At 40.1% G+C, this 24,706-nt stretch overlaps 1 protein-coding gene across 4 annotated transcripts in view; it reads right to left on the bottom strand.

Moving 5' to 3' along the window:
• The window catches only part of prom1a (prominin 1a), a 106,275-nt gene extending 88,212 nt beyond the window's left edge, over positions 1 to 18,063 (bottom strand). For all 4 annotated transcript variants that reach the window (XM_036568791.1, XM_036568792.1, XM_036568793.1 and 1 more), the window contains exon 1: positions 17,652 to 18,063. In XM_036568791.1, the coding sequence (XP_036424684.1) occupies positions 17,652 to 17,847 (196 nt within the window). In that variant the 5' untranslated portion in view covers positions 17,848 to 18,063. The remainder of the gene's footprint in view (positions 1 to 17,651) is intronic.
• Between the last annotated feature and the right edge of the window lie 6,643 nt (positions 18,064 to 24,706).

The following is a 24,706-nucleotide window of genomic DNA, read 5'->3' as shown; positions in this document are numbered from 1 at the left end:
TATTGATGTTCTCCAGTGGGACACTGCTCTGACGTTAGAGACATCCATGTGCCTCTTAGCAAGGTTTACTGACACTATAAACAGACCAAATTCAGCTGGGAATGATGGTGAGTCATAATCTGACATTAAAATTAATTGCAATCTGCCACAAGAAATACCAATTTAGACAGGACGGCATCCCAAGCGGGCTGTGATGCCACTGTCGGCTCCACATCTTTTTGATCAAGGCAACATGCGCAAGTGTTTTTAGCACAAATCTGAGGTCAGGTTTAACTTTCTGAAAAAGCACAGATATCACGGTCAGAACAAAACTGACCTCCAAAATGGTGATTTTTCAGAATGAAAACTTTCAATGAATGTTAATGTAACAACATTTAATGCCAAGTAATTTGGAATAGACCATTTCTACTGATCCATTCATCATGGAATTTATCATATGATGTAAAGCGCAGCAGTTCACAAGGTTTTGATATGACAGCAGTAACATTCAAAATATGTCCTGCATTGTGGAATCAAATGATATAACTAGGTTATGTAGGACCCAGATAGGCATGATGACTGAGTGTAAAGGAGGGGTTGTGTGTGTGTGTGTGTGTGTGTGACTGAAGGGGAGGGGGATGTGAATCTGCATTTACAACTGACTGGGCTGCATCTGCGATTACGGCTGAGCGTTGTCTTGCTCGCGGCAGCCGACGCAGCACGTGCCTTCCGAACAGAGGGAAAAAGACCAGAGAGTGGGAGAGAAAGCTGCACTACAAGCCCTCCATTCAACAGTCCAGCTCTGCAAAGCATCTGCTCTTCTGTCTCTCACATCATCTCTGACTATGCCCCTTTCACTATATAGTGCACTGTTTTGGTTCACTTCAGTTCAAGTTTATTGAGACCTACATAAGCAATACTGCGAATGATCTTGTAGTGGAATTCTTTGCACTGAGTTCCAAGAAATATACATAAAGAAATAAAAACACAGATGTGCCATGATGTCAGAATAAGCTGCTGTTGTTGGAACAAAACCTTGTATCTCCAAAATGGTAACTTTTTTACTTTTAATGTAGGTTAATGTAACCAGACATTTTTCCAAGTAATTTCGGGTCGTTTCTTTCGGTCCATTCTTCATGAAATTTACATATAATGTAAAGGGCAAAAGGCATGTTCTAATTATGTCAAAAACTGAAAAACGACAAAAATGGAGATACAAGGTTTTGTTCTGACAACAGTGAATTAAAAAAAAAAAATTATCTGCACGTAACATTTATTTTATTTCAACATGCTGGGACTGTCTGCATCATACTCATTTTACTGCATTTGTACCTCTCTATGAAGAAATGTTGCTAGTCCAGTGGATTTAGTCCAAATTTGGGGACGGACTGGAATTTTGGCCAAAAAATAAAAAAGCATATAAGAGCATGTCAGAATCTAACAGTGATCTAAAACTTTACAGATAGTTTTTAGTGGTAATACAACTTGCAAACAGTGCAAACACTATCAGTTAAAACAGCAACAAATCAACAGTTATAATGGATGTTTTATGCTTGTAGAATTCAGCAAAACCACACAAAAAGAGACAAAATAATAGAACTAATGCCATGGACAATCAATCATTTCTGTTGTCATGGATAAATATATTCTGAACATACTTTAATAACGTTTTAAATGTATTTTTAGCTCAGTTTTGTCCCAGTGAAGTACTGACTTTATCAATAATAAAAGCATTTTAACCCTTGTGTGGTGTTGCGGTCTGTGAGACCCATTTTCAATGTTTCCCAAAAGAAAAGATTACTCGATTTATTATTATGTCAACCTCAGATTCTGTGGCCTTTTCCCATTTTCTGTGAAGAACATATAAAATAACACATTTTCAGTGTCTTCACACTGTTCACCCCCCACACATTTATATTACACATGTGGTGTTGGGTGAACCTGCGGGGAGTAAAAGTGTGGAGGTGCTGTGTCCTTCACTCTGTTCTCCTCCTACATGGCCTGCTGTTAGTGTGTGTGTGTCTGTGTGTGTATGTGTGTGTGTGTGTGTGAGGGTGGACAACATGGACAGGCTGCTGACTGACTACAGCTGCTAAAGGAGAACACTACGCTGGCCACTTGTGATATTTTAAACATCTGGGCTTTTTACATAAATTCTTATGGCTGTATTGATTTAAACAAACAATAATGCGGTGGGTCCACCAGACCACTGAGTAACAAACACATCAACACCACACAAGGGTTAACTGTTTTTAAAAATAACTTTTTTAATTTCTGAAATTTAGAATTTTCATTTTAGTGCCTCACCCAAATTCCCATATCAGTGCAGACATAAAAATAAATCCAAGCCATAAATATAAGATTAAAACAAACAAGATAAAATAAATATACAAAAAGTAATATACAGTAAATAAAGTGTAGCCAAAATATTTTTAAAAATTGTTGATAAAATGTAAATAATTAAAAACTTATTTTCAAATATATTTTGGGAGTCTTCTATTTTGTAGTGATGTCTAAAGAAAAAGTGGAGGACATTCAGTACACTCATTCAGTGCAATCTCACAATAAACCACAACAGGCAGCGTTCAAGCATTGTATCCCAGTGGACATGGAATACCCACTGTGGCACATACAATGTGATGTGATTACAATGAAGAGCGAGTATGTAATGTTAGCATACTGCACCACCCACTCTGTTCCCTATTATAGTTTGGCAACCAGCTCACATTAAGGCGCTCATGGTTTGCAGAAGCAAAGTGTAGCATACATAATCCCACACAAATATTTTACAGTCCTGTTAAAAACATAAATTTTCCATCTCATTGAAATGTTAGTTTGTATATTTTCTCCATCTTCTCGAAATGAAACATAACAAACAGCCAAAGATGGATTTCAGTACTCAAATACTGGCACTTCAAAAGTTTAACCGAGTACTCCAGTCCTAATTAGAAAGGGGTGTAACAACACACTGTGACACAATTAATGCATAAGGTAATTATTCTATTAGTACCATCTGATATAACTGCACTGTTTGAATACCAAAGGTCAAAATTAGCTTAACCCACCTAAGAACACTCAGTATCATACATTAAACTCCTTCCACCTCCCTGTTCTAGTCTCATTTGGAGGCTGTACAATGATAGGATACAGTCATCACGTTCCTTCAGTTACATTTTGTTCAAAATATCGTGAGAATATCGGATTGTAAATCCAGCATTCAGCTAACTGAACTATGAGCTGAGTGTATCATTCCACCCTGAGTGATTAGGGGACCATCTGGACCATCTCACCCTTCATCAACTCCCAGTTGACCCTGATGTGACGTGCCAAAGTTTGGAGTATCTTCAGCCTCCAACCCTCTCCCAGAAACAATTTCGATCCTCTCAGCACGCAGGGAACGCCCCACCTCCCACCTTCCACCGCCACCCTCAGCTCTGTGACATTACTGAATTACCTGGAGTCGGCCCAGCGCACTCACTGTCTTAATGCCAGGCCCTTATCTTAAGGCCACTTTGCAGTGCCGCCGATACGCCACCTCTGGATAAAACTCCATTAGACGGATTTACTGCTGCAGGTTGACTGAAAAGATCAAGGTTTGAGAGACACTCTGTTCAGAGTGTCTAAAGAGCCCTTTGATGGGTAAAGATTAGGGATGAAATGGTTCCCAAGGAAAAAAAGGGAAAAGAAAACTACCGAACCATTCGGCTTGCTGTCCTCAGCTCAGTTCAGGCGTGTACCCAATGACGCTGGATCAATCTGTGCAATCGGGTATGTGCCCCATAACTGCACTATGGCTAATAAAGACTCCAAGTCTCCAAACAAGATACTAAGCTTATTGATAACTCTAGTTCATAACACACATTCAGTGAATCAGTGAATTGATGCATATCGATCATTGTACTGAATTGGTTCAAAGTCAGAGCTAAAAATGCATTTTAGACTTTTATCTGACTTTAGACTAAAACCTTTTTGCTTTGAATGACCCTATACCTTAAATTATGTTTGTTTTAGTAAAACCAAATGATTGATCATCCCATGTTGACACTACCGAAGCACTCATAATACTACTAAAACTTGACCAAATGTTTCAGTAGTGACTGTTGAGCAGAACTCATACATGCAGTACATGAATTCTGAAAGCAGATATATATATATATATATATATATATATATATATATATATATTCCCTATAAATTATGATTTTGTCTATTTTTAGCTTAATTTAGCTTAACTTATGCAGTAATTCTGCATTAAAATGTGCAGAAGTGTGTTCTACAGAAGTCCGGAGAGGCCATGAGGTAGTTATAAATTTCTGGATTGCTATCTTGAGATAACAAGTTGATTATCTTGTTATCTCCAAGTAACAAAGTTTTTATCTTAAAATAGAGTTAATTACCTTGTTATCTCAAGATAAAGTTTCTATCTTGAAATAACAAGTTATTTATCTTGTTATCTTGACATAACAAAGTTATTGTCATGAGATAATGAGTTCACCATCTTGCAATCTCAAGATAACAAAGCTGTTATCTTGAGATCACAAGATAACAATCCAGAAAATTATAGCAACAGCTCATGGCCTCAATGGACTTCCATAGGGTTCCCTGTGGACGATGTTAACTTATTTTCACTAAGAAAATCAACAAAATATGTCATTTAAGCAGAGGGCGCCCAAACTTCAGAACAGTAATGTAAATCGCTGTGTCACTGGCATTACGACTCCACAGGTGTTCACCCTTAACCCCTCACTGTTTGATTACTGTGAAAGCAGCTTATGCCTATCTCTATTTTTGAATTGAGAATATGGAAAATTATTGTGTGGAAGTGACTTATATAATTAACATCATCAACTCCTCTCTACTGGAATCAAACAACCCTACTGACTGTGTACTGTAGCTCTGTTCTGAAGAACTGGCTACTTGCTGTATTACAACCATATCAAACCGAGCACCACCCCGAACAAAAATGTGGAGAGAAACGAGGCAATGCGGACATTACTGCGTCCAGATCTGGAGCGCTACAAAGCTGTTTACTCTGAGGTAAAAAAGCTGCGTTGCATAATTGGGTGGGCTGTACGGTGAAAGTTGGCTGTTTCTCCACTGTATCCTCTCACTCGCTCTGAGTTTAGGCCTTTGTTCCGTTACTGGGTGAAATCCAACCCACACAGCAGGGAAAACGTGCGTGAACGTGTGAGGGACAGATCGGCTAACTCTGCTAAAAATAAGTATTTCATTCAGAGGCAGCGCTGCAGTCACCCTCCGCTTTCAAGCGAACAAAATACCTGAAGGCTTTTCTGTCTGATGTCCCATAATGCCCCGCTGAAGTGAGGCAGCTAGGGGAAAGCGTTCGGGAGTTTTTTAAATGTTAATGTGACACAAAAGCGAGAAGAGCGCTACGTTCATGACAGTCTAAATCTGCGCTCCTCTAAAGAAGAGGCTTAACTGTGCTTGCAAGGCCTCGCTGATGGGGAAGAGCTCATCAAAGCCATTTTTAGAACAAAGTTCAGAAACAGGTATTATAGTGTGATTATAAAGGTTTTTAACATATCTTATGATGAACTGGATATTCAGCCATCTCAGGCCTGAATTTAACCCTCTACTACACACATTATGAGAAGATTTTTTTTTTAATATTCGATTCACTTTTCTTGCATAAAATGGACGTGATTATTAAATTTAAAAACATAAAAAAAAATAATGTGTGCAGGGGTCCTTTTGGAGTACGTTGCCTTGAGGCAACACTGTGTGACAATGAGAAGAAATGATATAGAGCTATGTTCTCTGAAGTGGTGAGACCTGGCTTGTGACTGGCTAAATCCATTCCACTGTCGCACAGTGTTGCTTCTAGGCAACAAACAAATTTCTGCAAATTCTCATAACATACAAAATGCTAAAAAAGAGGTTTAAAAGTGACCACTAAGAGATAGTATGATTAAGTACATGCTTTTTATTGACTTACTCAAACTCTTCCTTTTATTGTATTGGCTTTAAATATGTTTAATGCTGTTGTAAAGTGAGAAAAATGAGTTTGTTGCCCTTAGGCAACATTGTGCAATAGAGGGTTAACATTATTTGCAATATAGGAAATGAGTTTACACAGATCTACTCCTTTATGTCTTTAGTAGCAAACCAACCAAGATGTGTGTGATTTCTGGGGTTTGCTTCTTTAGCAAATGGGCAGAATTGTGCAAAAATGGCCCAAATTAGGTTGCACACCTGTTGTAGCAGCAATCTTGAAGTGAGAATTTAGATAACAGTATATCATATAGAGTTAGAAACTGCTTAAGCAAGTCTGTTTGAGATTACTTAACAACTCAACACAGTTTGAGGCCAGTGTTTGATGATTTAGGCATGAAATGATCAACACATTTACTGAAAAATGCCAGATTATCTGCCGTTTGTGATGCACTGCATGGTTTGCAATAACAAAAAGATAAATTCCATGATTTAAAATAACAGAAAGATAAATTTTTCATATGGAGGTGCTCAGCCTGCACTCCCAGCTGGGAAAAACTGGAAGAAAACGTCTCCGCTCATCAGCTTCAAGACACCCCTGCAGACCGGCTGATCCCCACATCATATTCACCACATTCATAAGTAATCATGCACAAATGAACCAGCGCTTTCGTCAGGCATGACTTAAAGATTAGCTACATCTGTGTGATATCTTAAAGCTCTTATCTATGACCAGCCATACAGTACTTTGCCTGAGTAAAAACCCCAACAATGCCTATGTTCTTGATACATTTAAAGCAGTGCAAGATATGCTAACATGCCATTACTGTGTCATTATCACTGCTGTGTGGAGAATAACAAGGACCTGGTCAGTGGTGGTCCTACGGTGGTCCCTTTATACTGATTGTAAACCTACAAAGTGCACCTATATGCCCAGCTAACATGGAATGGTGTCACTTTGTTAGTATAAAATTTTCCATGGATGGGATGTACTCATCCCTGCTCACAAATTTACAATCTGAAAACATTCCCATAATGCTCCATTTTGGTGGTGGGAGTGTTGATTTGGCATATTACAGAACATTCCAAGACAATTTTCCTACAAAGTTAAATTGTCACTGCAGTAAGATTTAAGTCACGTTTTGGAGAACGTTCATCTAACATAAGAACACCATTCTGGGAACAGTAAGAAAACTGGATGTTAAGAAAATCCTGAACGTTCAAGGGACATTCCAAATCAACATTACCAGGATGTTAAATTGTCTTTGCAAATGAAGTTGAGTTAGCTCTCTGGGAAGGGTTCTGGGTGCCCACTGACTTTTATTATTTGTTAGTAACGTTAGCCTAGCAGCTCCAGTTTTAAACTAAAGAAGCAAAAATTGGACACAAAGCATGTCTTGGCTGTTCAACTGCATTTGAAGAAAGTGGAAAATCATTCTATGAACATGATTACTGATTGACGTTAAGAGAACTATTCCTTTAAGAATGACGTTGTAGGAATATTAAAAAACTGGAACATTCCAAATCAACATTCCCAGAACTGAAATGGAATGTTGGGAGGATGGTTTAGAAAGCATGTTTGTTACCAGGGTTTTAGGTGCACTTGATAAAATAGCCACTGAGTGTAAGTACAAGGTAGGCAAAGTGTTCACAGCTCACCAACTTCTTCTATTTTTGCTAATTTGTCACTTTGAAATGTTTCAGATCATCCAACTAATCTTAATATAAAATAAAGACAGCATGAGTAAAAACACAAAATGCAGATTTTAAATGACCTTTTCTCTTTATTGATGACTGGTACTGGTACTAACCAATAACTGTTTGTGCCACCCTTGGTAGTAACAACCACAATCAAACATTTGCAATAACTTGCTATGAGTCTTTTACATTGCTGTGGAGGAGTTTGGGCCCACTCTTCTTTGCGGAATTGTTTTAATTAAAAAAATTACATTGGAGGGTTTTCAAGCATGAACTGCCTGTTTAAGGTCTTTTTACAGTGTCTCAATGGGATTCAAGTCAGGACTTTGACTCAACCACTCCAAAACCTTCATTTTGTTTCTTTTGAGCCATTCAGAGGTGGACTTGCTTGTGTGCTTTGGATCATTGTCCTGCTGCATAACCCAACTACGCTTGAGCGTTAGGTCACAAACCGACAGGCAGACATTCTCCTTCAGGATTTTCCGTTAGAGAGCAAAAGTCATGGTCCCATCAGTTATGACAAGTTTTCCAGATCCTGCAGAAGCAAAGCAGCCCCAGACCATCACACTACCACCACCATGTTTTACTGCTGCTATGATGTTCTTGTGGTGAAATGCGGTGTTAGTTTTACGTCAGATAAAATGCATTTCTCCATTTGTGGCTAACGGCTCTGATGGTGGTTCGCAGGAGTCTCAGAGCCTTAGCAATGGCTTTGTAATCCTTTCCAAACCGAGAGATTTCAATGACTTTGCATCACATCTGTATTTAAATCTCTGCAGAAAGTGGCATGATGTGCTTTCTGAGACCTTCTAGCTTCACACTGCCAGACAGGTTCTATTTAAGTGATGTTTAGATTCAACAGGTCTGGCAGTAATCATGCCTGGGTGCGGCTAGTGAAACTGAACACAACAGCCAATTGAAATTGATTAACTGGTTGATTCAGTAGCTTAGGGGAAGCAATTACTTTTTCACATAGGGCCAGGTAGGGATGAACACAATTTTCCTTCAATAAATAAAATCATCATTTAGCATTTTGTGTTTACTTGGGTTATCTTTGTCTAGTATCAAAAGTAGTTTGATGATCTGAAACATTCAAGTGTGACAAATATGCAAAAACAGATGAAATTGGGACGGGGCAAATACTTTTTCACAGCACTGTTGAGTCCCCGTACAACCTCACGTTTCTCAATGACCCTAACTCTGCACCTCAGAGAGCTTGTAATCTTTTTAAAGTGGTCTTGCTAATTGGCTGCCAACCAGGGCCACAGCTAATGCATATCAAAGGTGTGTGTGTGTGTGTGTGTGTGTGTGTGTGTGTGTGTGTATATGTGTGTTGAAGGTGAGACTTAGGGCAGCTCAAAGCACCAGTGCTTAATCATCTCTAGAGTGGAGCAAGTGAACAGCGGTGTCCAGCTCAGAGATAAGAGTGAGAAACTATGTGCTGTAAATGACCCTACAGAGATTACTCACTGCTAACAGCTGGATCAGAGCAGAGCAGAGCTCAGGGCCCTGAGACACCAGGCTGTCTTTAAAGAACTGGTGCCAACTAAGGTTGATTGACGATAGCCTTATGTCAGGTCACTGTAACCTCACGTCTTCTGCAAAAATATGTACACTATAAAGACTACAGCTGACGGCTGATATGCACATGCTTTCTGCTCCTGCGTCAAAGGAAACAACTCAGCAGGAGTCTGAAGTGATTTCAGACTTGTTAGCAACGTTTCTTAAAAGGTTTTAAAGGATTACCATGATTTATACCACTTTGCCTAATTTGCTTACATGGTCACCAGTGAACACAGTGCACTATTTTCAAGCCATCATTCGGTAAATGGCAAACCAAACCATCTAACAATTGCTAAATATTTACTAGAAGAGAAAATCTGGTTAGCATTAGTTTAGCTAGCATGATAACAGCTCTGCTTACCACATAAAGTGTTCGATTCTGGCTAACTGAAGCACTGACACAAGTTCAGATAACAACAATTCAAAACTGAGGGAATGAATTTGAGAAACTGGTGTTAAAGTGACGGAAAGGTGAAATCAAACCTGTTCTGTGGTGTTTGGCTCGGTAGCCTGATCAGCTAACTTAACGTTAGCTTAACCCAAACAGACTACCTCACTGCTGGAGCAAGTGAAGATGAGAAAAACAGTGTCTGAAAGAGCAAAAGTCGAGTGACTGTGTTTGGGACTGTAGCATTTTGGCTAAGCTAGGAAGAGCTTAGTTAGCAAACCCAACTCCCACACTCTGCAGTTTAGAATTGGTTCCAGCTAACTGATACTAAGATTACATATATTTTGAGGGTATTTTAGAGCACAGAGTCCTGTGACTGGTGTTAGCGTGAAAGCTGGAACTGAACGTGTTTTGTGGTGTGTGTAGCTCTTAGCCGTTGCTGAGCTGCTATCATGCTTTGTTTTTTTTCCAGGTTATGCTGGCTCTGATTTTTCCCATCTTTCAGTCAGCGTCATCTATCTGTGAGCTCTAACAGCACCAATCAGTGAATCCCTCTAAAATACATGTCAGTAGAATGTGTTTATTTGAATGTTCAGATGTGGGGAAAAAAGGACATCATAATTTTGAAATACCATCATAATTTTTGAACACCAGCATCATTTTTAAATAACGCAGCACACCTTATTACTGTTATACCACCCAACCCTAGTCATGCCTAACAATAGCTTAACAATTTGATGCAGATTGAGGCGAGTGTGATGCTTTTGTTTGTTCGATGCTAGCTAATGGTCATAAGCTTCCATTATTTGCTAGCTAAATTAGCCTCAAAGTCCCAGGTCGAAACTATAGGAGAAGAAGTAAACTATGACCTTAAGCAATCACTATCTGACTTCTTCCTTTCGTGTGGTACAGACTCACACTACTAAAACTCCCATTAATGGGCCGCCTTATGGTCAATACTCATTGTTCAGTACACATATAAACCAGCTAACAGTGGGTGCTCCAGATCCACCATTTTACTGAAACCCATCACTGTGTAAGTTACGTATGAATATATAATTTAATTATGTGGAAACAGCTATGTGTAAAACACCATCCTTCTTTATTAATAAGTAAGAGAAGGATTGGTCAGTGAAGGCTGTAAGAGGCCTGCAGGCTCTCGGCTAGCGTCACGTCCAGTTGAAGATGATGCCACGGGAGGAACAGGAGCGCACGCGCCTGCCGCAGGCTTTACAGTCATGCCAAAGACATGAGAGCATGTGACAGCACATATAGAGATGCAGATCAAAATATGCCATGCTAATGCTGGCCTCATTCTCCAGCCTCTGGAGTGGAACTGATTTAGAAACATCAAAATGTACAGTGTACAGATTTTGTTATGCAATATGAGGTTCATATTGTGTAAAATAACTATCGCCTTGTCGTACTTACTGGAAATCAGTGTGTCACAGTTTGCTGCAGCGTATCTGGGGTTTTGTAGCTACCTTGGTGCTAACAGCAGTGAATCTTGACTTTGTGCCTGAAAAAATGATTTGTTTGGGAAAATTTCAAACATAGATTTACCAAAGTGCTGTTCTGTAGCTCATGCTGGCATTAATAGGAAAAGCTTGAACACTAAACAAGTTCTAAATCAGTGCACTAGGAGGCAATTTGTTCTTTTTACTTGTGAGACAGGGAGGGAGAGGAAGCCTAGCCATTCACTTACGACAGCACAAACTCCTGGGACAGTATTAATATTTTAGGGAGGATGTAGCAATAAAGGGCTGTGCATGCTCTGCAGTGTGGTACGGGCTCTGTTCTTATCAGATGCATAGAAAGAAAACAGAAGACTTGTTTTCTTAAGGTTTCAAAATACTTTTTAGAGCATTAGGAATCTATGTCAATGAGTCTTTTTGAGCTTTTTGAGGATACTGTCAGTACACAGAGAACACTGACCAAGTGCATGGTCAGTTCAGTACAAATGCAGTACAGTTTGAGAAATTTTGATAAAAATCACGGAAATCAATTGTTTTGACCATATTTTTTTAAACTGTGGCACTGGTGCATTGTGTCTGTTCCACTGTATCAAACCTCATACAAATTGTGTAGCATGCAAAACTATTGTGATAGTATTTTTGTAATGTATATTAATTATCAGTGCTGAATGATATGAAAATATACATTTCTAGAAGACTTCTGTCTATGTCATCCAGCCCCTTGAGAAGCATAACCCGAGAGTCATCCATTTCAATAGAAAGAAATGCTAAGTCCTACACTTGTCTGTGTCTATTGTCTTATCCTGACGCTATTTTTAGAAGGTCACCTTTGAAATGGTTAGGAGCGCAAAACAAGCCCCCTTGAAGTATATCGGATATGAACACCAATGACAGGACTTGGCTGAGAGTGGTGAGAGAGCAGGAAGGGGAGAAGGAGGGGAAAAAAGGAAGAAAGAAAGAGAATGTGCAAGTCGAGCAGATCAACAGAGTGGCATGGTGGTCTCTGGAGACGGTGAGGAGTAAAGGAGGTCGAAGTGCACTGGATGCCCACAGACATGCCACGTAGGCTGCCATCTGTGACGAGTCCTAGTGCCTCTCCTGCTTGGCTAACGCTGCCCAGCTGGCACCCCCTCCCTGCGCCCAACACACGGCCAGTACAGGCCTGCAGTCAGAGTAACTAGCTTCGCCCCCATTAGTGCACTGGCAGGACTTCAGACTGGGTGGCGTATGAGAAACGTCCTATTGTGAACTCTGTAACCCAGGGTCTGTAAGTATCCACTGAGGCATAAATGATACAAACTGACAAAATTACCAAAAGAGTGAATAACATGCGACATGTGAAGTTTTCATTTAAATCCATAGTGTTTCTAAATAATCAGACACTTGTCTCAAACCACTTTGTGCTGTAAAGTATGTCAAATAGACTTACTTACACCCAGTGGTCACTATGCCTATCCTGTATCTATACTTACTGTCCATTTTATCATCTCTGCTTACCATGTAGGAGCACTTTGTAGTTCTATAGTTACAGACTGTGGTCCATCTGTTTCTCTGCATACTTTGTTTGCCTTTGTTCATCAGTATTCAGGACCCCCGCAGAACCACTGAGGAGATTTTACTGGGATGGTGGATCATTCTATTTAACACATTAGTTTGTGCAAAGAAACAGACTGACTTTATTCTGTAATTGTAGAAGTAAAAAGTGCTTGAGACAATATAAAGTGCAGCTGCTGTGCTCAAATGATGTATAAAAATAGACAAAAAAAAATGAAAATGTAAATATAATAGCAATATAATATAAAATATACTGTTAACATTTTTCAATATTTATTGTGTCCACTTCGGCTTTTTTTTACAGCTTCTATTCTTTTCGAGAGACTTGCTTTCACTGTTTCAAACAAATTTGCAGGGACTTGTTTCCACACCTCCAAAGTTCAGTCTTAGAAGTTGGTTGCATTTTCTGCTTCTTACAATGCAAATAATCACACACACATTCCAGTATTCTGAGAAAAAACTCAAAATAAATAATCCTAAATTAATCTTACAACAATCTCAACAGGATAAATAAAGATTTATTGACTATATTTAAGATCATTTCACTTTACAAGACACCATTTTTTGCAGTGTAGATACTTGTTAGGTGTACCTGATAAAACAGCCAATAAATGTATGTGCTTTATGGTACTACATGATGTACGTTAACCTATTAAAGTATGTTTCATAGCTTAAAATCAGTAGTAGTGCCCATCAGCAGTATTCCATCATGATACTAAAATGACCCTGGTCAAGTGTGAGGCAGGGCAGTCTGATACTACATGCTTCAGGAGTGTCATGAATCTTTTCAAAGGGTTCAACTCATTTTCTTATGATTGATTGACACCAGTGCACTGCTCAGACATATGTAGGCCACAGAAATCCAAAGACGCACACTATGATATTGTTCTGTTGCCGTGGCAACAGTTTATCGGAGACACTCCTGCACTTTCCTCGTTCGATGGTGCGCTACTGTTCAGGACAGGCTTACAGAAGGACTGTGAGTCTTCAGTTCTGTATGTTCGTCTGTCACTGCAAGCATCTATAAAGGCCAGACGAGCCAAAGTGGACAATCAGACTAAGACACAAGGACGCAGCATAGCAATGCTGAGCAGCCAATGGGCTGAAAAGATGGCAGGATTCATTCACATCTTGCCTGCGTGATGGGTATTGCTGTCATACTGTATATGATGGAGTATGATGGCAACTGCCTGTAACTGGATTGGAAGAAAATAACAGTTACATCAAAACAACGCATGCAGTGTCATTAGTCTGGAAGTAATTTAAGAGCATTAAACAATGGTATGGCCATGAAAAGAAAAACGGCAGAGATGAAGTGATTTTATGCTCTCTGATTCTAGCCGCTTGTCTCTCCCTGCGTCTCTATTCAGGCACTACGCACTATATTCTTATGCAGCAGTGGAGCACAGAGCACCACACGGAGTAAAAGGTTTAATGTAGTTAGACAGGTTCAAGCCAAATGTGCTACCAACCAAGTGTATATATATATATATATATATATATATATATATATATATATATATATATATATATATGTGTGTGTGTGTGTGTGTGTGTGTGTGTGTATGTATATATACATACACACACTTGTCCATAGAATATCATCTGGCATACTGTAGGAGCTTAAGTGTGTTGATCCTTTTTCTGACAACCCCCCAAACTTATATAGGTTATATAGGTGATGTCTGATTGTAGTTTGGGAGACGTTGTGACCCCAAGACCTAACTAATGTCTGCAATTCTCCATCTGTGATCCTTGGAGATTCCACTTAAGCCATTCTCCTCACTGTGCATAAGGTCAGTATAGACATGCATCCTTTTCCCGGCAGATTCTTAACATCTCCAGTTGTTTTAAACTTCTTCTTTACTGCCCTGATAGTGGAAATAGGCATTTAAACTGTTTAGCTGTTCCCTTGTAGCCATTTCTGATTTGCAGCTCAGCAACCTTTTGTCGCACATCATTGCTGTTTTATCTAGTCTTTCTCATAGTGACAGATGACTGAGGGATTTCATTTCATATATATTCCCCAGTGAAACAGGAAGTGGCTGACCATTTAAGTGTAGCTAATCACTGAGGTTAACTTAAAAACTTAAAATAGGAATGGGAACATACTTTTCAGAAATCCAAAAATGGAGATGTGTCAATGTGTCATGACTCATTTTATAACCGCATCTTGGCACTTTGAATTGAATCATGTCTACAGATTCCTACCTCTAACATTAACAGTACACTACAACCTGTTTCATTTCCCGTTGTGCATTAAAAGTGGCTACCACACAGAAACACTCAATTTGAGACACAGCATCTTCTAGCTGAAACACAGCAAGCTGGATTTTCAGTGCTCATCTGAGAGCTGTATTATCCTAATTAATTTGCCAGAAGGCTACAGCTGTGGCTGTTTTAGATTGCAACGCTGGAAAGGAAAAGGGGGGGGGCAGTTCAGCATACTTTCAGTGGACAGCCACAGTTCCAGTGATGGTGCATTGGGAGTGAGAGTTGGATGGGTGCGTCTTTGGCACCTAGAAAAGTATGTGTGAGTTGGAAGAGGCGAGAGAAGGACAGAAGGAGAAAGAAAACATACACTACAGCCTACATGCAGCACAAAGATAACGCAGTTCATTTGAGTTAGCACAGGAATTAAAGCTATTAACACACTTCCTAGATTACTAATAGCCTAGTCTGAAGTTTCTGACCACCTTCAGAAAGGCTAGCTCAGAAAGACACTGAAGCAATTCTCATAAACGTATCATTAGAACCAATATGTGAACCATTACTTCACTAATTGTTCTGGAGATGAGTGCACCTGGCCGAAGCAGGCTGGAAAATAAAAGGGCATCAGCATATGGCATTCCAGATTAGTGGATTAGCTCATTAAAGGGTGAGTCACAGGGCCACAAGCCCTAATCTCCAGACATCCTATTGATGAACAGAGGAATAAGGCGGTCTAAGAACCGCAGTACCTGTCAGTGTCCACACATTTCTTTCTCGGGCCCCCGGCAGAGCTCTGAGAAAGTGTGCAGACAGTTTCTGACTCCAGAGAGAATCTGCTTTGGGAGAAAAAGCACTGAACAAAGCAATGAAGCCCTGCAGATAAGTAAAATATTAACGTCCATTAGCTTTGGCTTACAACTATTAAATAACGCCTGAAAACCTTCATAAACACACTGCACTATGAATCTACCTGAGCAAAGAAGTCAAAGCGCCTTTTTCTAACATTCTTGCTGGACATTTAAAGGAGATGAGCTATTTTTCTGTTACTGGGATTACTTGGATTGACAGATGGAGCAACTAAAGCGAGACAAAATGGTCAGCACGCAGGCATATGAAGTGTAATTGTGAAGTCCAAAGAACAATATTTACTTTAGACTGTACTTATGTATAAGTACTGACATTTTCACAGAAATATTTTCCAGTCAAGCCCCATTAAGCCTCAATATCCTGGGGCTATGTGGCTAAAGAAATAAAGAGCAGGCCAATGCATTCTAAACAACAAAACAAAATGCAACACGCTAGTAAAAGAAGTACGTGTAATCCGTTACAGGGCTTTCCCCACTGGAGCAGTCAAGCCTCATAAAGCCTCAACGTCTCAGATCTACCTGTTGATAACAGGCACAGTGTACAGGGACAAACTGCTGGCGAGCTGGATAATACAGTTCAGACAGAATGGAGCTGGATAACAACAACGAGCAACAGGAGCTCAAGCTATTTTGGCTCTGTACTACCACTGTGGTGGAACAAGAATGCCGTTACCTTATTTGATTGCATTGATTTGGCACCAAAGTATTGATAGAGTAACAAAGGACTTTTAGCAGTTCCTAGTTTACCAATAAAACTGATGTTTCTGATTAGCTGACAAAGATGACTTTTAAAAGTGACTGGTTTCATCCTCAACCTTTGAGATGAATTCTTTTCAGAATCTGCATAATTAAATGGTTAAGATGTAAACAAAGTAATTTAAAGTGGTTTATGCGAAATGTTGTGTGCCGGAGACACTTATTGAGTCAGAATTGTGCACAATGCTAGTGATAGGAACCAAACGTCCAAAGCGGTTAACGCCTGTATATATGTATATTTATATATAGCTGCTGTGGGGACAAAACCTTGTATATGTGTATATGAAGTGCTGTACAAACCACCCTAAATGACATACATATCAATGACTGAATTAAAAAATGGGTGGACTTGCCCTTTAACTCAAACTCTAAACCCTAACGCAATGAAAATTCCTCGTTTTAACACAGAACAGTAAATAAGATGGTTGTCTTTAAAAGCTGAGTTCACTGTGAAACTCCAACAGTGAGTGACACCAGCTAGGGATGAGCGATATGGTCAAAATGTTATATCAGGATGTTTTAAGGCATTTTCACGATATTGCAACAACAACGCATCACAATATTTAGTTTTTCTTATAATTAATAAGCTGGAACAGACAAAATAGTCTATAGTGCTGCATTAAACAAACAACAACAACAACAACAACAACAATAATAATATTAATAAAAAACCTACAAGTGATCTTCATTTAATGTTTCAAAATTTGTACTGCACCAGATCCAATTAAATAGGCCTAATTATGCTCACTTTGTAATCAGACACATAGGTGGTCAGTTTTCTTTTTACGTACTAACGATATCCACAATATACTCAGAAATACTCATATTGTGACATAATGTATCACGATAACAATAATATATCGTCACATCGCACCACCCCTAATACAAACACAAACCCAGATCACGACGAACATAAACAACACTGTGGAATCTAAGCTGAGCTGATATGAGTGAAAGTTAAAAGAACACAAAAATTTCACATTTTTAACTGAATGTCTTTAAAAGGTCAAACCAGACACCAGACAGGTATCCAGACAGGTGTCCAGGTGTACCTGTCCGGATCCCCTTCTCCCACCCTCCAACCCCCAACCCCCCACCCCCCACCCCACCATCATCACCTGTATCTCTGTAACCATCATCACCTCCATCACTTCCATAACCATCATCACCACCACCACCATCATCACCTCGCCCAAATGCAGGACTCACCTTCAGGGAACGGGTTGGGCTGGACCACGTGCAGGAAGGCGTGCACCATGTTGAAGAGGAGCCCGATGGGCCCCGGCTCGTAGTGGGCCACCGTCTCATACACTCCTCCGGGGACCAGACCGAAGTCTAGCGGCGCGCGGGGCTCCGTGTGCGGCAGCAGCATCAGCGCAAGCGCGAGCGCCGCTCTCCACAGCATCGCTACGGAGTGAGGAGAGCAAGTCCACCGAGTGACGGGCCCGATAACACTGCTGATAAGTTAATAACGGTGATAATAAAGTCCTGTTAGAACTGACTACAGGAGAAATAAGAGGGCAGCCAGGCGCGAGGAAGAGCGAGAACTACCATCTCACCGGCTCCTTCTGTCTAATGTCCTCTCCCACTCATTCTCTATAACTCTCTCTCTCTCTCTCTCTGTGTCGGCGACGAGCGGGTTCTCCTCTTCTCCGCGCTCTTTGCACGATCTCAGTTTCCAAGCTCAGCTTTCCAAGTGTTGTTTTTTTTTCACACACGTATTCCAACAGGCCCCGCCCCCGTGCGCTAGGATTGGCTAGTGTGGTCTCTTTTCCTGTGCTCTGATTGGCTACAGTCCGTATTCACAAGCAGAAAGCGAGAGAGCTGAACGGTACTAGTCAATCCTGCAGCAAGGGAGGCGTGACTCCAGAAAAACAGGTGGGGGAAAGTGGAGAAATATTGCACCACCTGGTGGAGAGTGTGGGAATCACACTGCCGAATAGTTCTGGAGTTTCAGACTCCGAATCCTTTCTATGGATCTGAGGTAAAGTCACGGAACAATAAAGCATCAAACGTGCGTTTTATAGTAAACAACAAAATATTAAAAAGTATGAAATGTTGGCCTTAAAGTCTCTCAAAGATCGTTGTTGCCAGTGTCGTTATCAAGGCAACCAAAGAACACCAAATCGCCGTTTGTTTGTTAGCCTCAAGTAGCAAGAAAATAAAATGGGAAAAAATTGAATAAATTATTTTGATAACATTCACTGCCATTTCACTGATGATTCACATTACTGAACCAACTACTAAAAGACACCAGTGCGTTCGATTCAACTGGAGTCGATTCCAAGAGTCGATTCTACATAATAGTTTTCTCGATTAAAAATCGAGATTTGGGCCAATGGGGAGAGCAGAAAGGAGCATGTAGAGGTCTCCCAGAATGCCGTGCACCTCTCAGCAGTCTTTGTTTAGCTCAGTTTAATGTGTTGGCTGTTGTTGTCTTAAAGGTGACCTGGGTGAACATTTTGGTTGTGGTAAACTGTGTCCTGTTCAGCTAATTAGCATGTTATGTTTCTCTTACCCCCAGTGAGTTTAGCTCCCCTGAATTTTCCTGAACAGTAAATCCCTGCTGAAAAAACCCATAGAAATCATCAAGTGTTTCTGTTGGTTCCTAATGATTTTGTTCTGTGTTTTGGCTTTTAAAATGGGTTGAAAACACAATGTAAATGATCCTAATGATTTAACAGGTCACCAAGAGCTGATTCTAAATGTACAGGAAACTAGTGGTCTCTATTGGAAACCAATAATCCTATTCCTATTAGAAAGCAAAACCATTCAGTTTTAATTGTACTAGTTTATAATGGTCCTTTTTCAGCAGGATAGTGGACCAGTCTTCTTCTGCACCACCACCACACTGGTGTCAGAAGTGGGAAACTGCCGCTGAACTGGAAGAAGTTGAGCAGCAGTTAAGTACGCTAGTAGGATTGATGGTATGAATGAAAGGATCTTGACATATGAACCTAATTTGCTACCACATTGGTTGTTTTTCAGGGACACAAGTCAGTTTAATCACATGGCCTATTTGACCATAGCAAGACAGTTTGGTGAGCTCACGCTAGCCAAATTAACCTGACTGAGCGTAGTTAGACCATTCTGATTCTTCTCTGTCAGCTCTTTTGGGTAGGTGGATGTTTCAGCACTTTTTAAAGTTGATAATAAGCCAGTTTTTTGTTGTTACAGTTGTACATTTTACTTTTACTCCACATATTGGCCAAAGCAAAATCATCGATATATTCACCTGGTGTTGTGGAAGGATGCATTTTTCAGACTGGCTGTCTAAACAGTAACAGCAAATTATTTCACTTAAACATGAACATGTCTGTAGAATCGAGTCCCAGTTTTGGAGTCAGCTCCTGAACCTCAAGTGTACTAATGACTCAAATGCCTGGAACTGGAGACTCCTTTGGGACTAAACTCCCAACAAAAAAGTAATATATGGCATGTATTGATTTTCCATATATGCCATACATGTGAACATGTGGAGACATCATAACATATACTAGTCAAATGTGTGTTCATGTATGTGACATTTTAAAATTATATGGCTGATCATTGAAGACATATGTGCACATATGGCTGTATATTATATTTCTGTATTGACCTACTGCCCTCTGTGAGGACGATTTGAATATCAGACAGCCCACTGACCAATAACTACAGCAAAATGACTAAAAATGCTTTCAAAGCTGACATGTCTGGGCTGGTTAATGTGTAGGAGCAGAATTACAGTAGTAGGGCTCAGAGCTTTTATTTCAGGAAGATTGTGAAGTGATTTAATTAGTACATGTGGTTAATAAAGAAAGAAGAACAATATAAAAACAAGAAAGGAACGGATTGGTGATTCGAGTAATTAAAAGCTGAAGTATTCCAATGAGATATAATTTAACATAATGAGTGTGTGAAGTACTATTATTCTTGGTGAACATACATTAGGCCACACTAGAAAACTCAATTGGGCCTACATGCTGTACAGAAACCGTCTATCAGTGGTGCAGACTGGAAAGCAGGAATTGCCATGGATAATTTCTGTTGTAACAGTGGATTAAAGGGGGCTATAAAGAATGCAAGTGAAGCAAATTGTTTTGTGGGCCAGAGTCAACTCAGCACAAAACCAAAACAACATCAATGCTTGAGCAGTTCAATGACTAATAACCAATACTGTAGCCTACACTATTCCTAGCACGCCTAATGATGGTGTAAGTATTAATTTACAAAAGTAACCTGTACTGAATGCAAAATGCTAGCAAGTTCTAATGAACTAGCCTGTAAAAGTGAAAAAATGGTGCACATTATCACTTCAAGACCCCATGCACTGCAAAAAAGAAGAGAAAAAGAAAATACTTTCTGCATCACAAATGCACTTCAGAAAACAAAACAAAAAAAATGTGGGTAAAATATATATCAAAAAACATATACTAGCAAAATATGTATCACCCATACCAAAAAAGGTCCTTTGCTCCTCCCCAGCTGTGACATTGTGCAGGATGATTTCTATGTCTAAAAAGTTTATAGTCCAGTTTGTGCTGCTTTCAGAGATTCTTTTAGCCTTTGTGGAAAAGTTCTTATTGCTGCAGCACAGCTGCTCCGCCATCACATTTGGTGTGTAAAGAACTTTAACTGTAAAATTTCAAATAGCAATAGCAGATATGACTAATAACTACTGTAGTAAAGCTATGACAGGTCAGATAGCTAACTAGCCAGCCGAGTTAGCCATTAATTTACTGGAATGTGAGAGTCTGTGGGTTTTCCATCCACCAGTTTTTGGTTAAGCGTAAAAAAAAATAAAATAACTGAATGGAAAAAAAAACAGAAATTTGAAAAAGAAACACCCAAATATGATGGAAAAGATAGAATATTGCTAAAGCCGCAATGTGGAAAACAGTAACGGAATAGGCTTTTTCGAATAAACAATGACATACAGAGCCATAAATCACATGATCCCAGGACTCTAAGCAGTCCAATCATGGTGTGTAGCTCATTGAAGGTTGCTTTCGACATTCTGAAATCCCAAATCTAAAGCTTGTTTGAAAAATGACCTCACAACGTGCTCCCGGAATTGTCTGGGGCGTTTGCGTTCCCAGATACAAGGTGGACATCGTCGGGGTGGCACGGAGATTTCAGCCCTCATTAGGTGGGCCATTGCTCATCCTGCCCAGTGTCTCTGAGCTGCAACTGACACGATCATAAAAAGATGACAAATGGCTATAAAGATAATTCTGCTTAAAGCAAAAACTGAGTTCAGTCCCTCCACCTTGCTGGTTTGGACACAATCATGGTAGCCTCATCAGGAGATCGCGAGTTCGATCCCTGGTGATGCTACAGCCATCCGTAGCCGGGAGTCCGAGAGAGCACAATTGGCCTCGCTCTCTCTGGGTGGGTAGGATGGCCCCTCCTTCTCCCCCCATCACTCAGCGGGATGCTAGTCAGCGCAGGCGTCTGTTAGCTGACGTAACAGATCTGGCGGTTGGCGCTTTCCTCCGAGCGCGTTCGGCTGTCCAGTGACGCTGCGTGAGCGGCAGTTCGAAAAGAAGCGGTGGTTGGCTTCACAGGTCTCGGAGGAAGCCTGTGTTAGCCTTCACCCTCCTAGCGTTGATAGCATCGTGTGATTGGGGGAGTCCTAACTAGCGGGTGGAATTGGAGACGACTAAATTGGGGAGAAAATCGGGTAAGAATTAAAATCATGGTAGCCTACGTCGTCTAAAATTTCTTCGCGTAACTGCAGTGGATGGAAACACAACTTGATTTGCGTTTTTCCGCCAAAAATTGTGTACATGCACATAACATTTGCAAAACGTTTGAATGGCCGGTGACTTTCATCACTCATATTCCGTCCTCTTTTGAGAGTCTTCCAGAAACATTTCCATTGTGTTGTGACTGGCTTTGCAGTATTTGTGAAGCTGCATGTGTTCTTATATTGAAGTGCATTTGTGAAATGAAGCTCAGATGTAGTCATGTTTGCAATGCATTGGGCTGTGTTGGCCACCATATTTTTGTCCACAGAGACAAAAGGAAACGACACTTTTTACGGAAGACCACTGAGATTTTACTCTGTTTGATCAGTTTAATGATAGACAGCCTGGACAGTTCAAGGACTGCCTCCACTGTAAGAGCTGTACAAAGTGACCTTAGGTCAGTATGAAAGGGCAACACATCAACTTCAGGGAGAGGGAGGGAGAAAACAAGAGAAAGAGGAGACAGAGAGGTTTTCTGTAAGTAGATTAACCCTCTAATAGCCAGCAAAGGGGTGTGATGTCCGGCTCTAGCTTAAGCACTACCTGTCTGGCAGTGGGCCACATGTGGGCGAGAAGGTCACCGGCGGGCTGAGGGAAGGGCTACTGACAGAGGCTGACAGCCGTGTTCCATACGCTGACAGCGGTCAAACAGAGAAAGCATACAAACCACAGGCTCCCTTCAGTTTGTCAACAGCGTCTAATCGAGCGTTAACACCACTCTGTAGGGGAGATATGCTACGGTAACAACTGCAGCACCAATAGAAATGCTGTCAAAAGCTGTTATAGAGACTGAGAGGAAAAACACTGATTACATTTTCAGCCACATTTTGAGCACAAATCTAATTTACACCCTTAAAATTTAGGCGCCAAGATGGTTGCTATGCAACTACCTTTGTCCTGTTTAAGATTACTTAAAGTCAACTTGAAATCAAAAAGGACTTTTATTCCTCTTGTAAGTTCATGTTCCTGGTCGTATTAAGCACAATTCATACCATTTAAAAGACAAAACTCTTTCTCAATAATCATTCATACAAATGTACAGTTATATGCAAAAGTTTGGGCACCGCTGGTCAAATGTTGTTTTGTTGATTATCTAGGTGAATATAAGTTCACACGTCCTCTACAGAGAACACACTTCTGCACATGGTAATGCACAAGAACTACGTTTATTTGCTGAATTTAACATGTTAGAAGAAAAGTATTAGGTGGGCTGTGAAAGTTATGGTACGTTATATTTCATTTTTTTTTCTCAAATAAAACTGAAAATTCGCTCTAAAATTAGCAGAAAATGTCATATTTAAAGTTGTTATATTGTTCTCTGAACAGGATGTGTTAACTTCTCTTCTCTTCAGCTGGAAAAACACTACATACAGGGATGGATTACTGACTGGGCTGTTGGGGGGGCTCTGGGGGCCTTAAGACCACAAGGCTCAAGGCAGCCAAATACATGGGACCACCTACTGCAGATGTAAACATTAGGTAAACAAGTAGCAAATAACTAAATAAATAAATAAATGAAGAAATGTTATCTGTTCTCAGGCCCCTTAAGTTGTATATTATTAACAACTCATAGGATTTTGTTGTTGTTATTCAAATGAGATGTTTAGATGGTCCGATATTGTTACACAAAAACCCCACAAACTGCTGTTACTTTGACACAAAAAATACTGCTTTAAAAAAGGCTAATTTGTGTTTGTAAAATATTACACTAGATGGGAAATACGCACTGTAAATCACTCCTGGTCAAGCTGCTGACCTGGAAGACCGCTCCAGACTATGAAAATTTGTCGGAAAGGGCAAATCAGGGTTAAAATTGGGCTTAAAAATCATGTAATGTAAAATTAACGCAACATGCCATTTGCACAGGTGTGTGACTGTAATGACTTTTTCTCATCCCTAAAATTTCTGATTTTTGGTTTCGTCACTTGGCACCAACAGGTGTGGTAAGATAATGACCACCCCCACCTATCATCGAGTGAAACAAGGCTAGCTCCGAGACTCTTTTGGATACCGTATTTTACACGGAAACATGTCGCTTCAGATGTCCGGTTACTATCACTAGCACTACAAACAAATTTGATTAGGTAAGTTTCTCTAGGATGGAGAATTTCATATTAAACTACTCTGAATTACTTTTTTTTTTTATTACTGTTTACATCTTAAAGACCAAATTATGCAGAAATTATGAGAATGTGGAAATGGTAAAACGGTGGAAGTCCCCTTTAAAGTAATGAGGTTAGGGGCATGTAGTTTGCATGATTAGCTTCCATTACATCATGACTCCATTCTTGTTAGCTACCTCATAGCTCCAGTGCAAAACTAATGAATTAAATGTCAGGCATCGAACAGGTCTTTGTTAGCTGACCACATTTGGCAGAAGAAGTGGGGGGTTAAATTTGCCAGGCTATCACTTTAGCCATCTTCAGGCATCAATCATAAACGCAGGGAAGCTCTTTGTAGTCTTGCAGGCCTCTTACCCAGGTTTGTGATGCATTAAGAGAGAAAACCCCCAAGAAAATGACCAGTTAAACACGA

This window comes from Colossoma macropomum, unplaced genomic scaffold (genome assembly GCF_904425465.1).
Source record: "Colossoma macropomum unplaced genomic scaffold, Colossoma_macropomum, whole genome shotgun sequence".
In the NCBI taxonomy this organism is placed as follows: domain Eukaryota; kingdom Metazoa; phylum Chordata; class Actinopteri; order Characiformes; family Serrasalmidae; genus Colossoma; species Colossoma macropomum.
This window is presented reverse-complemented; position numbering and strand designations above follow the sequence as displayed.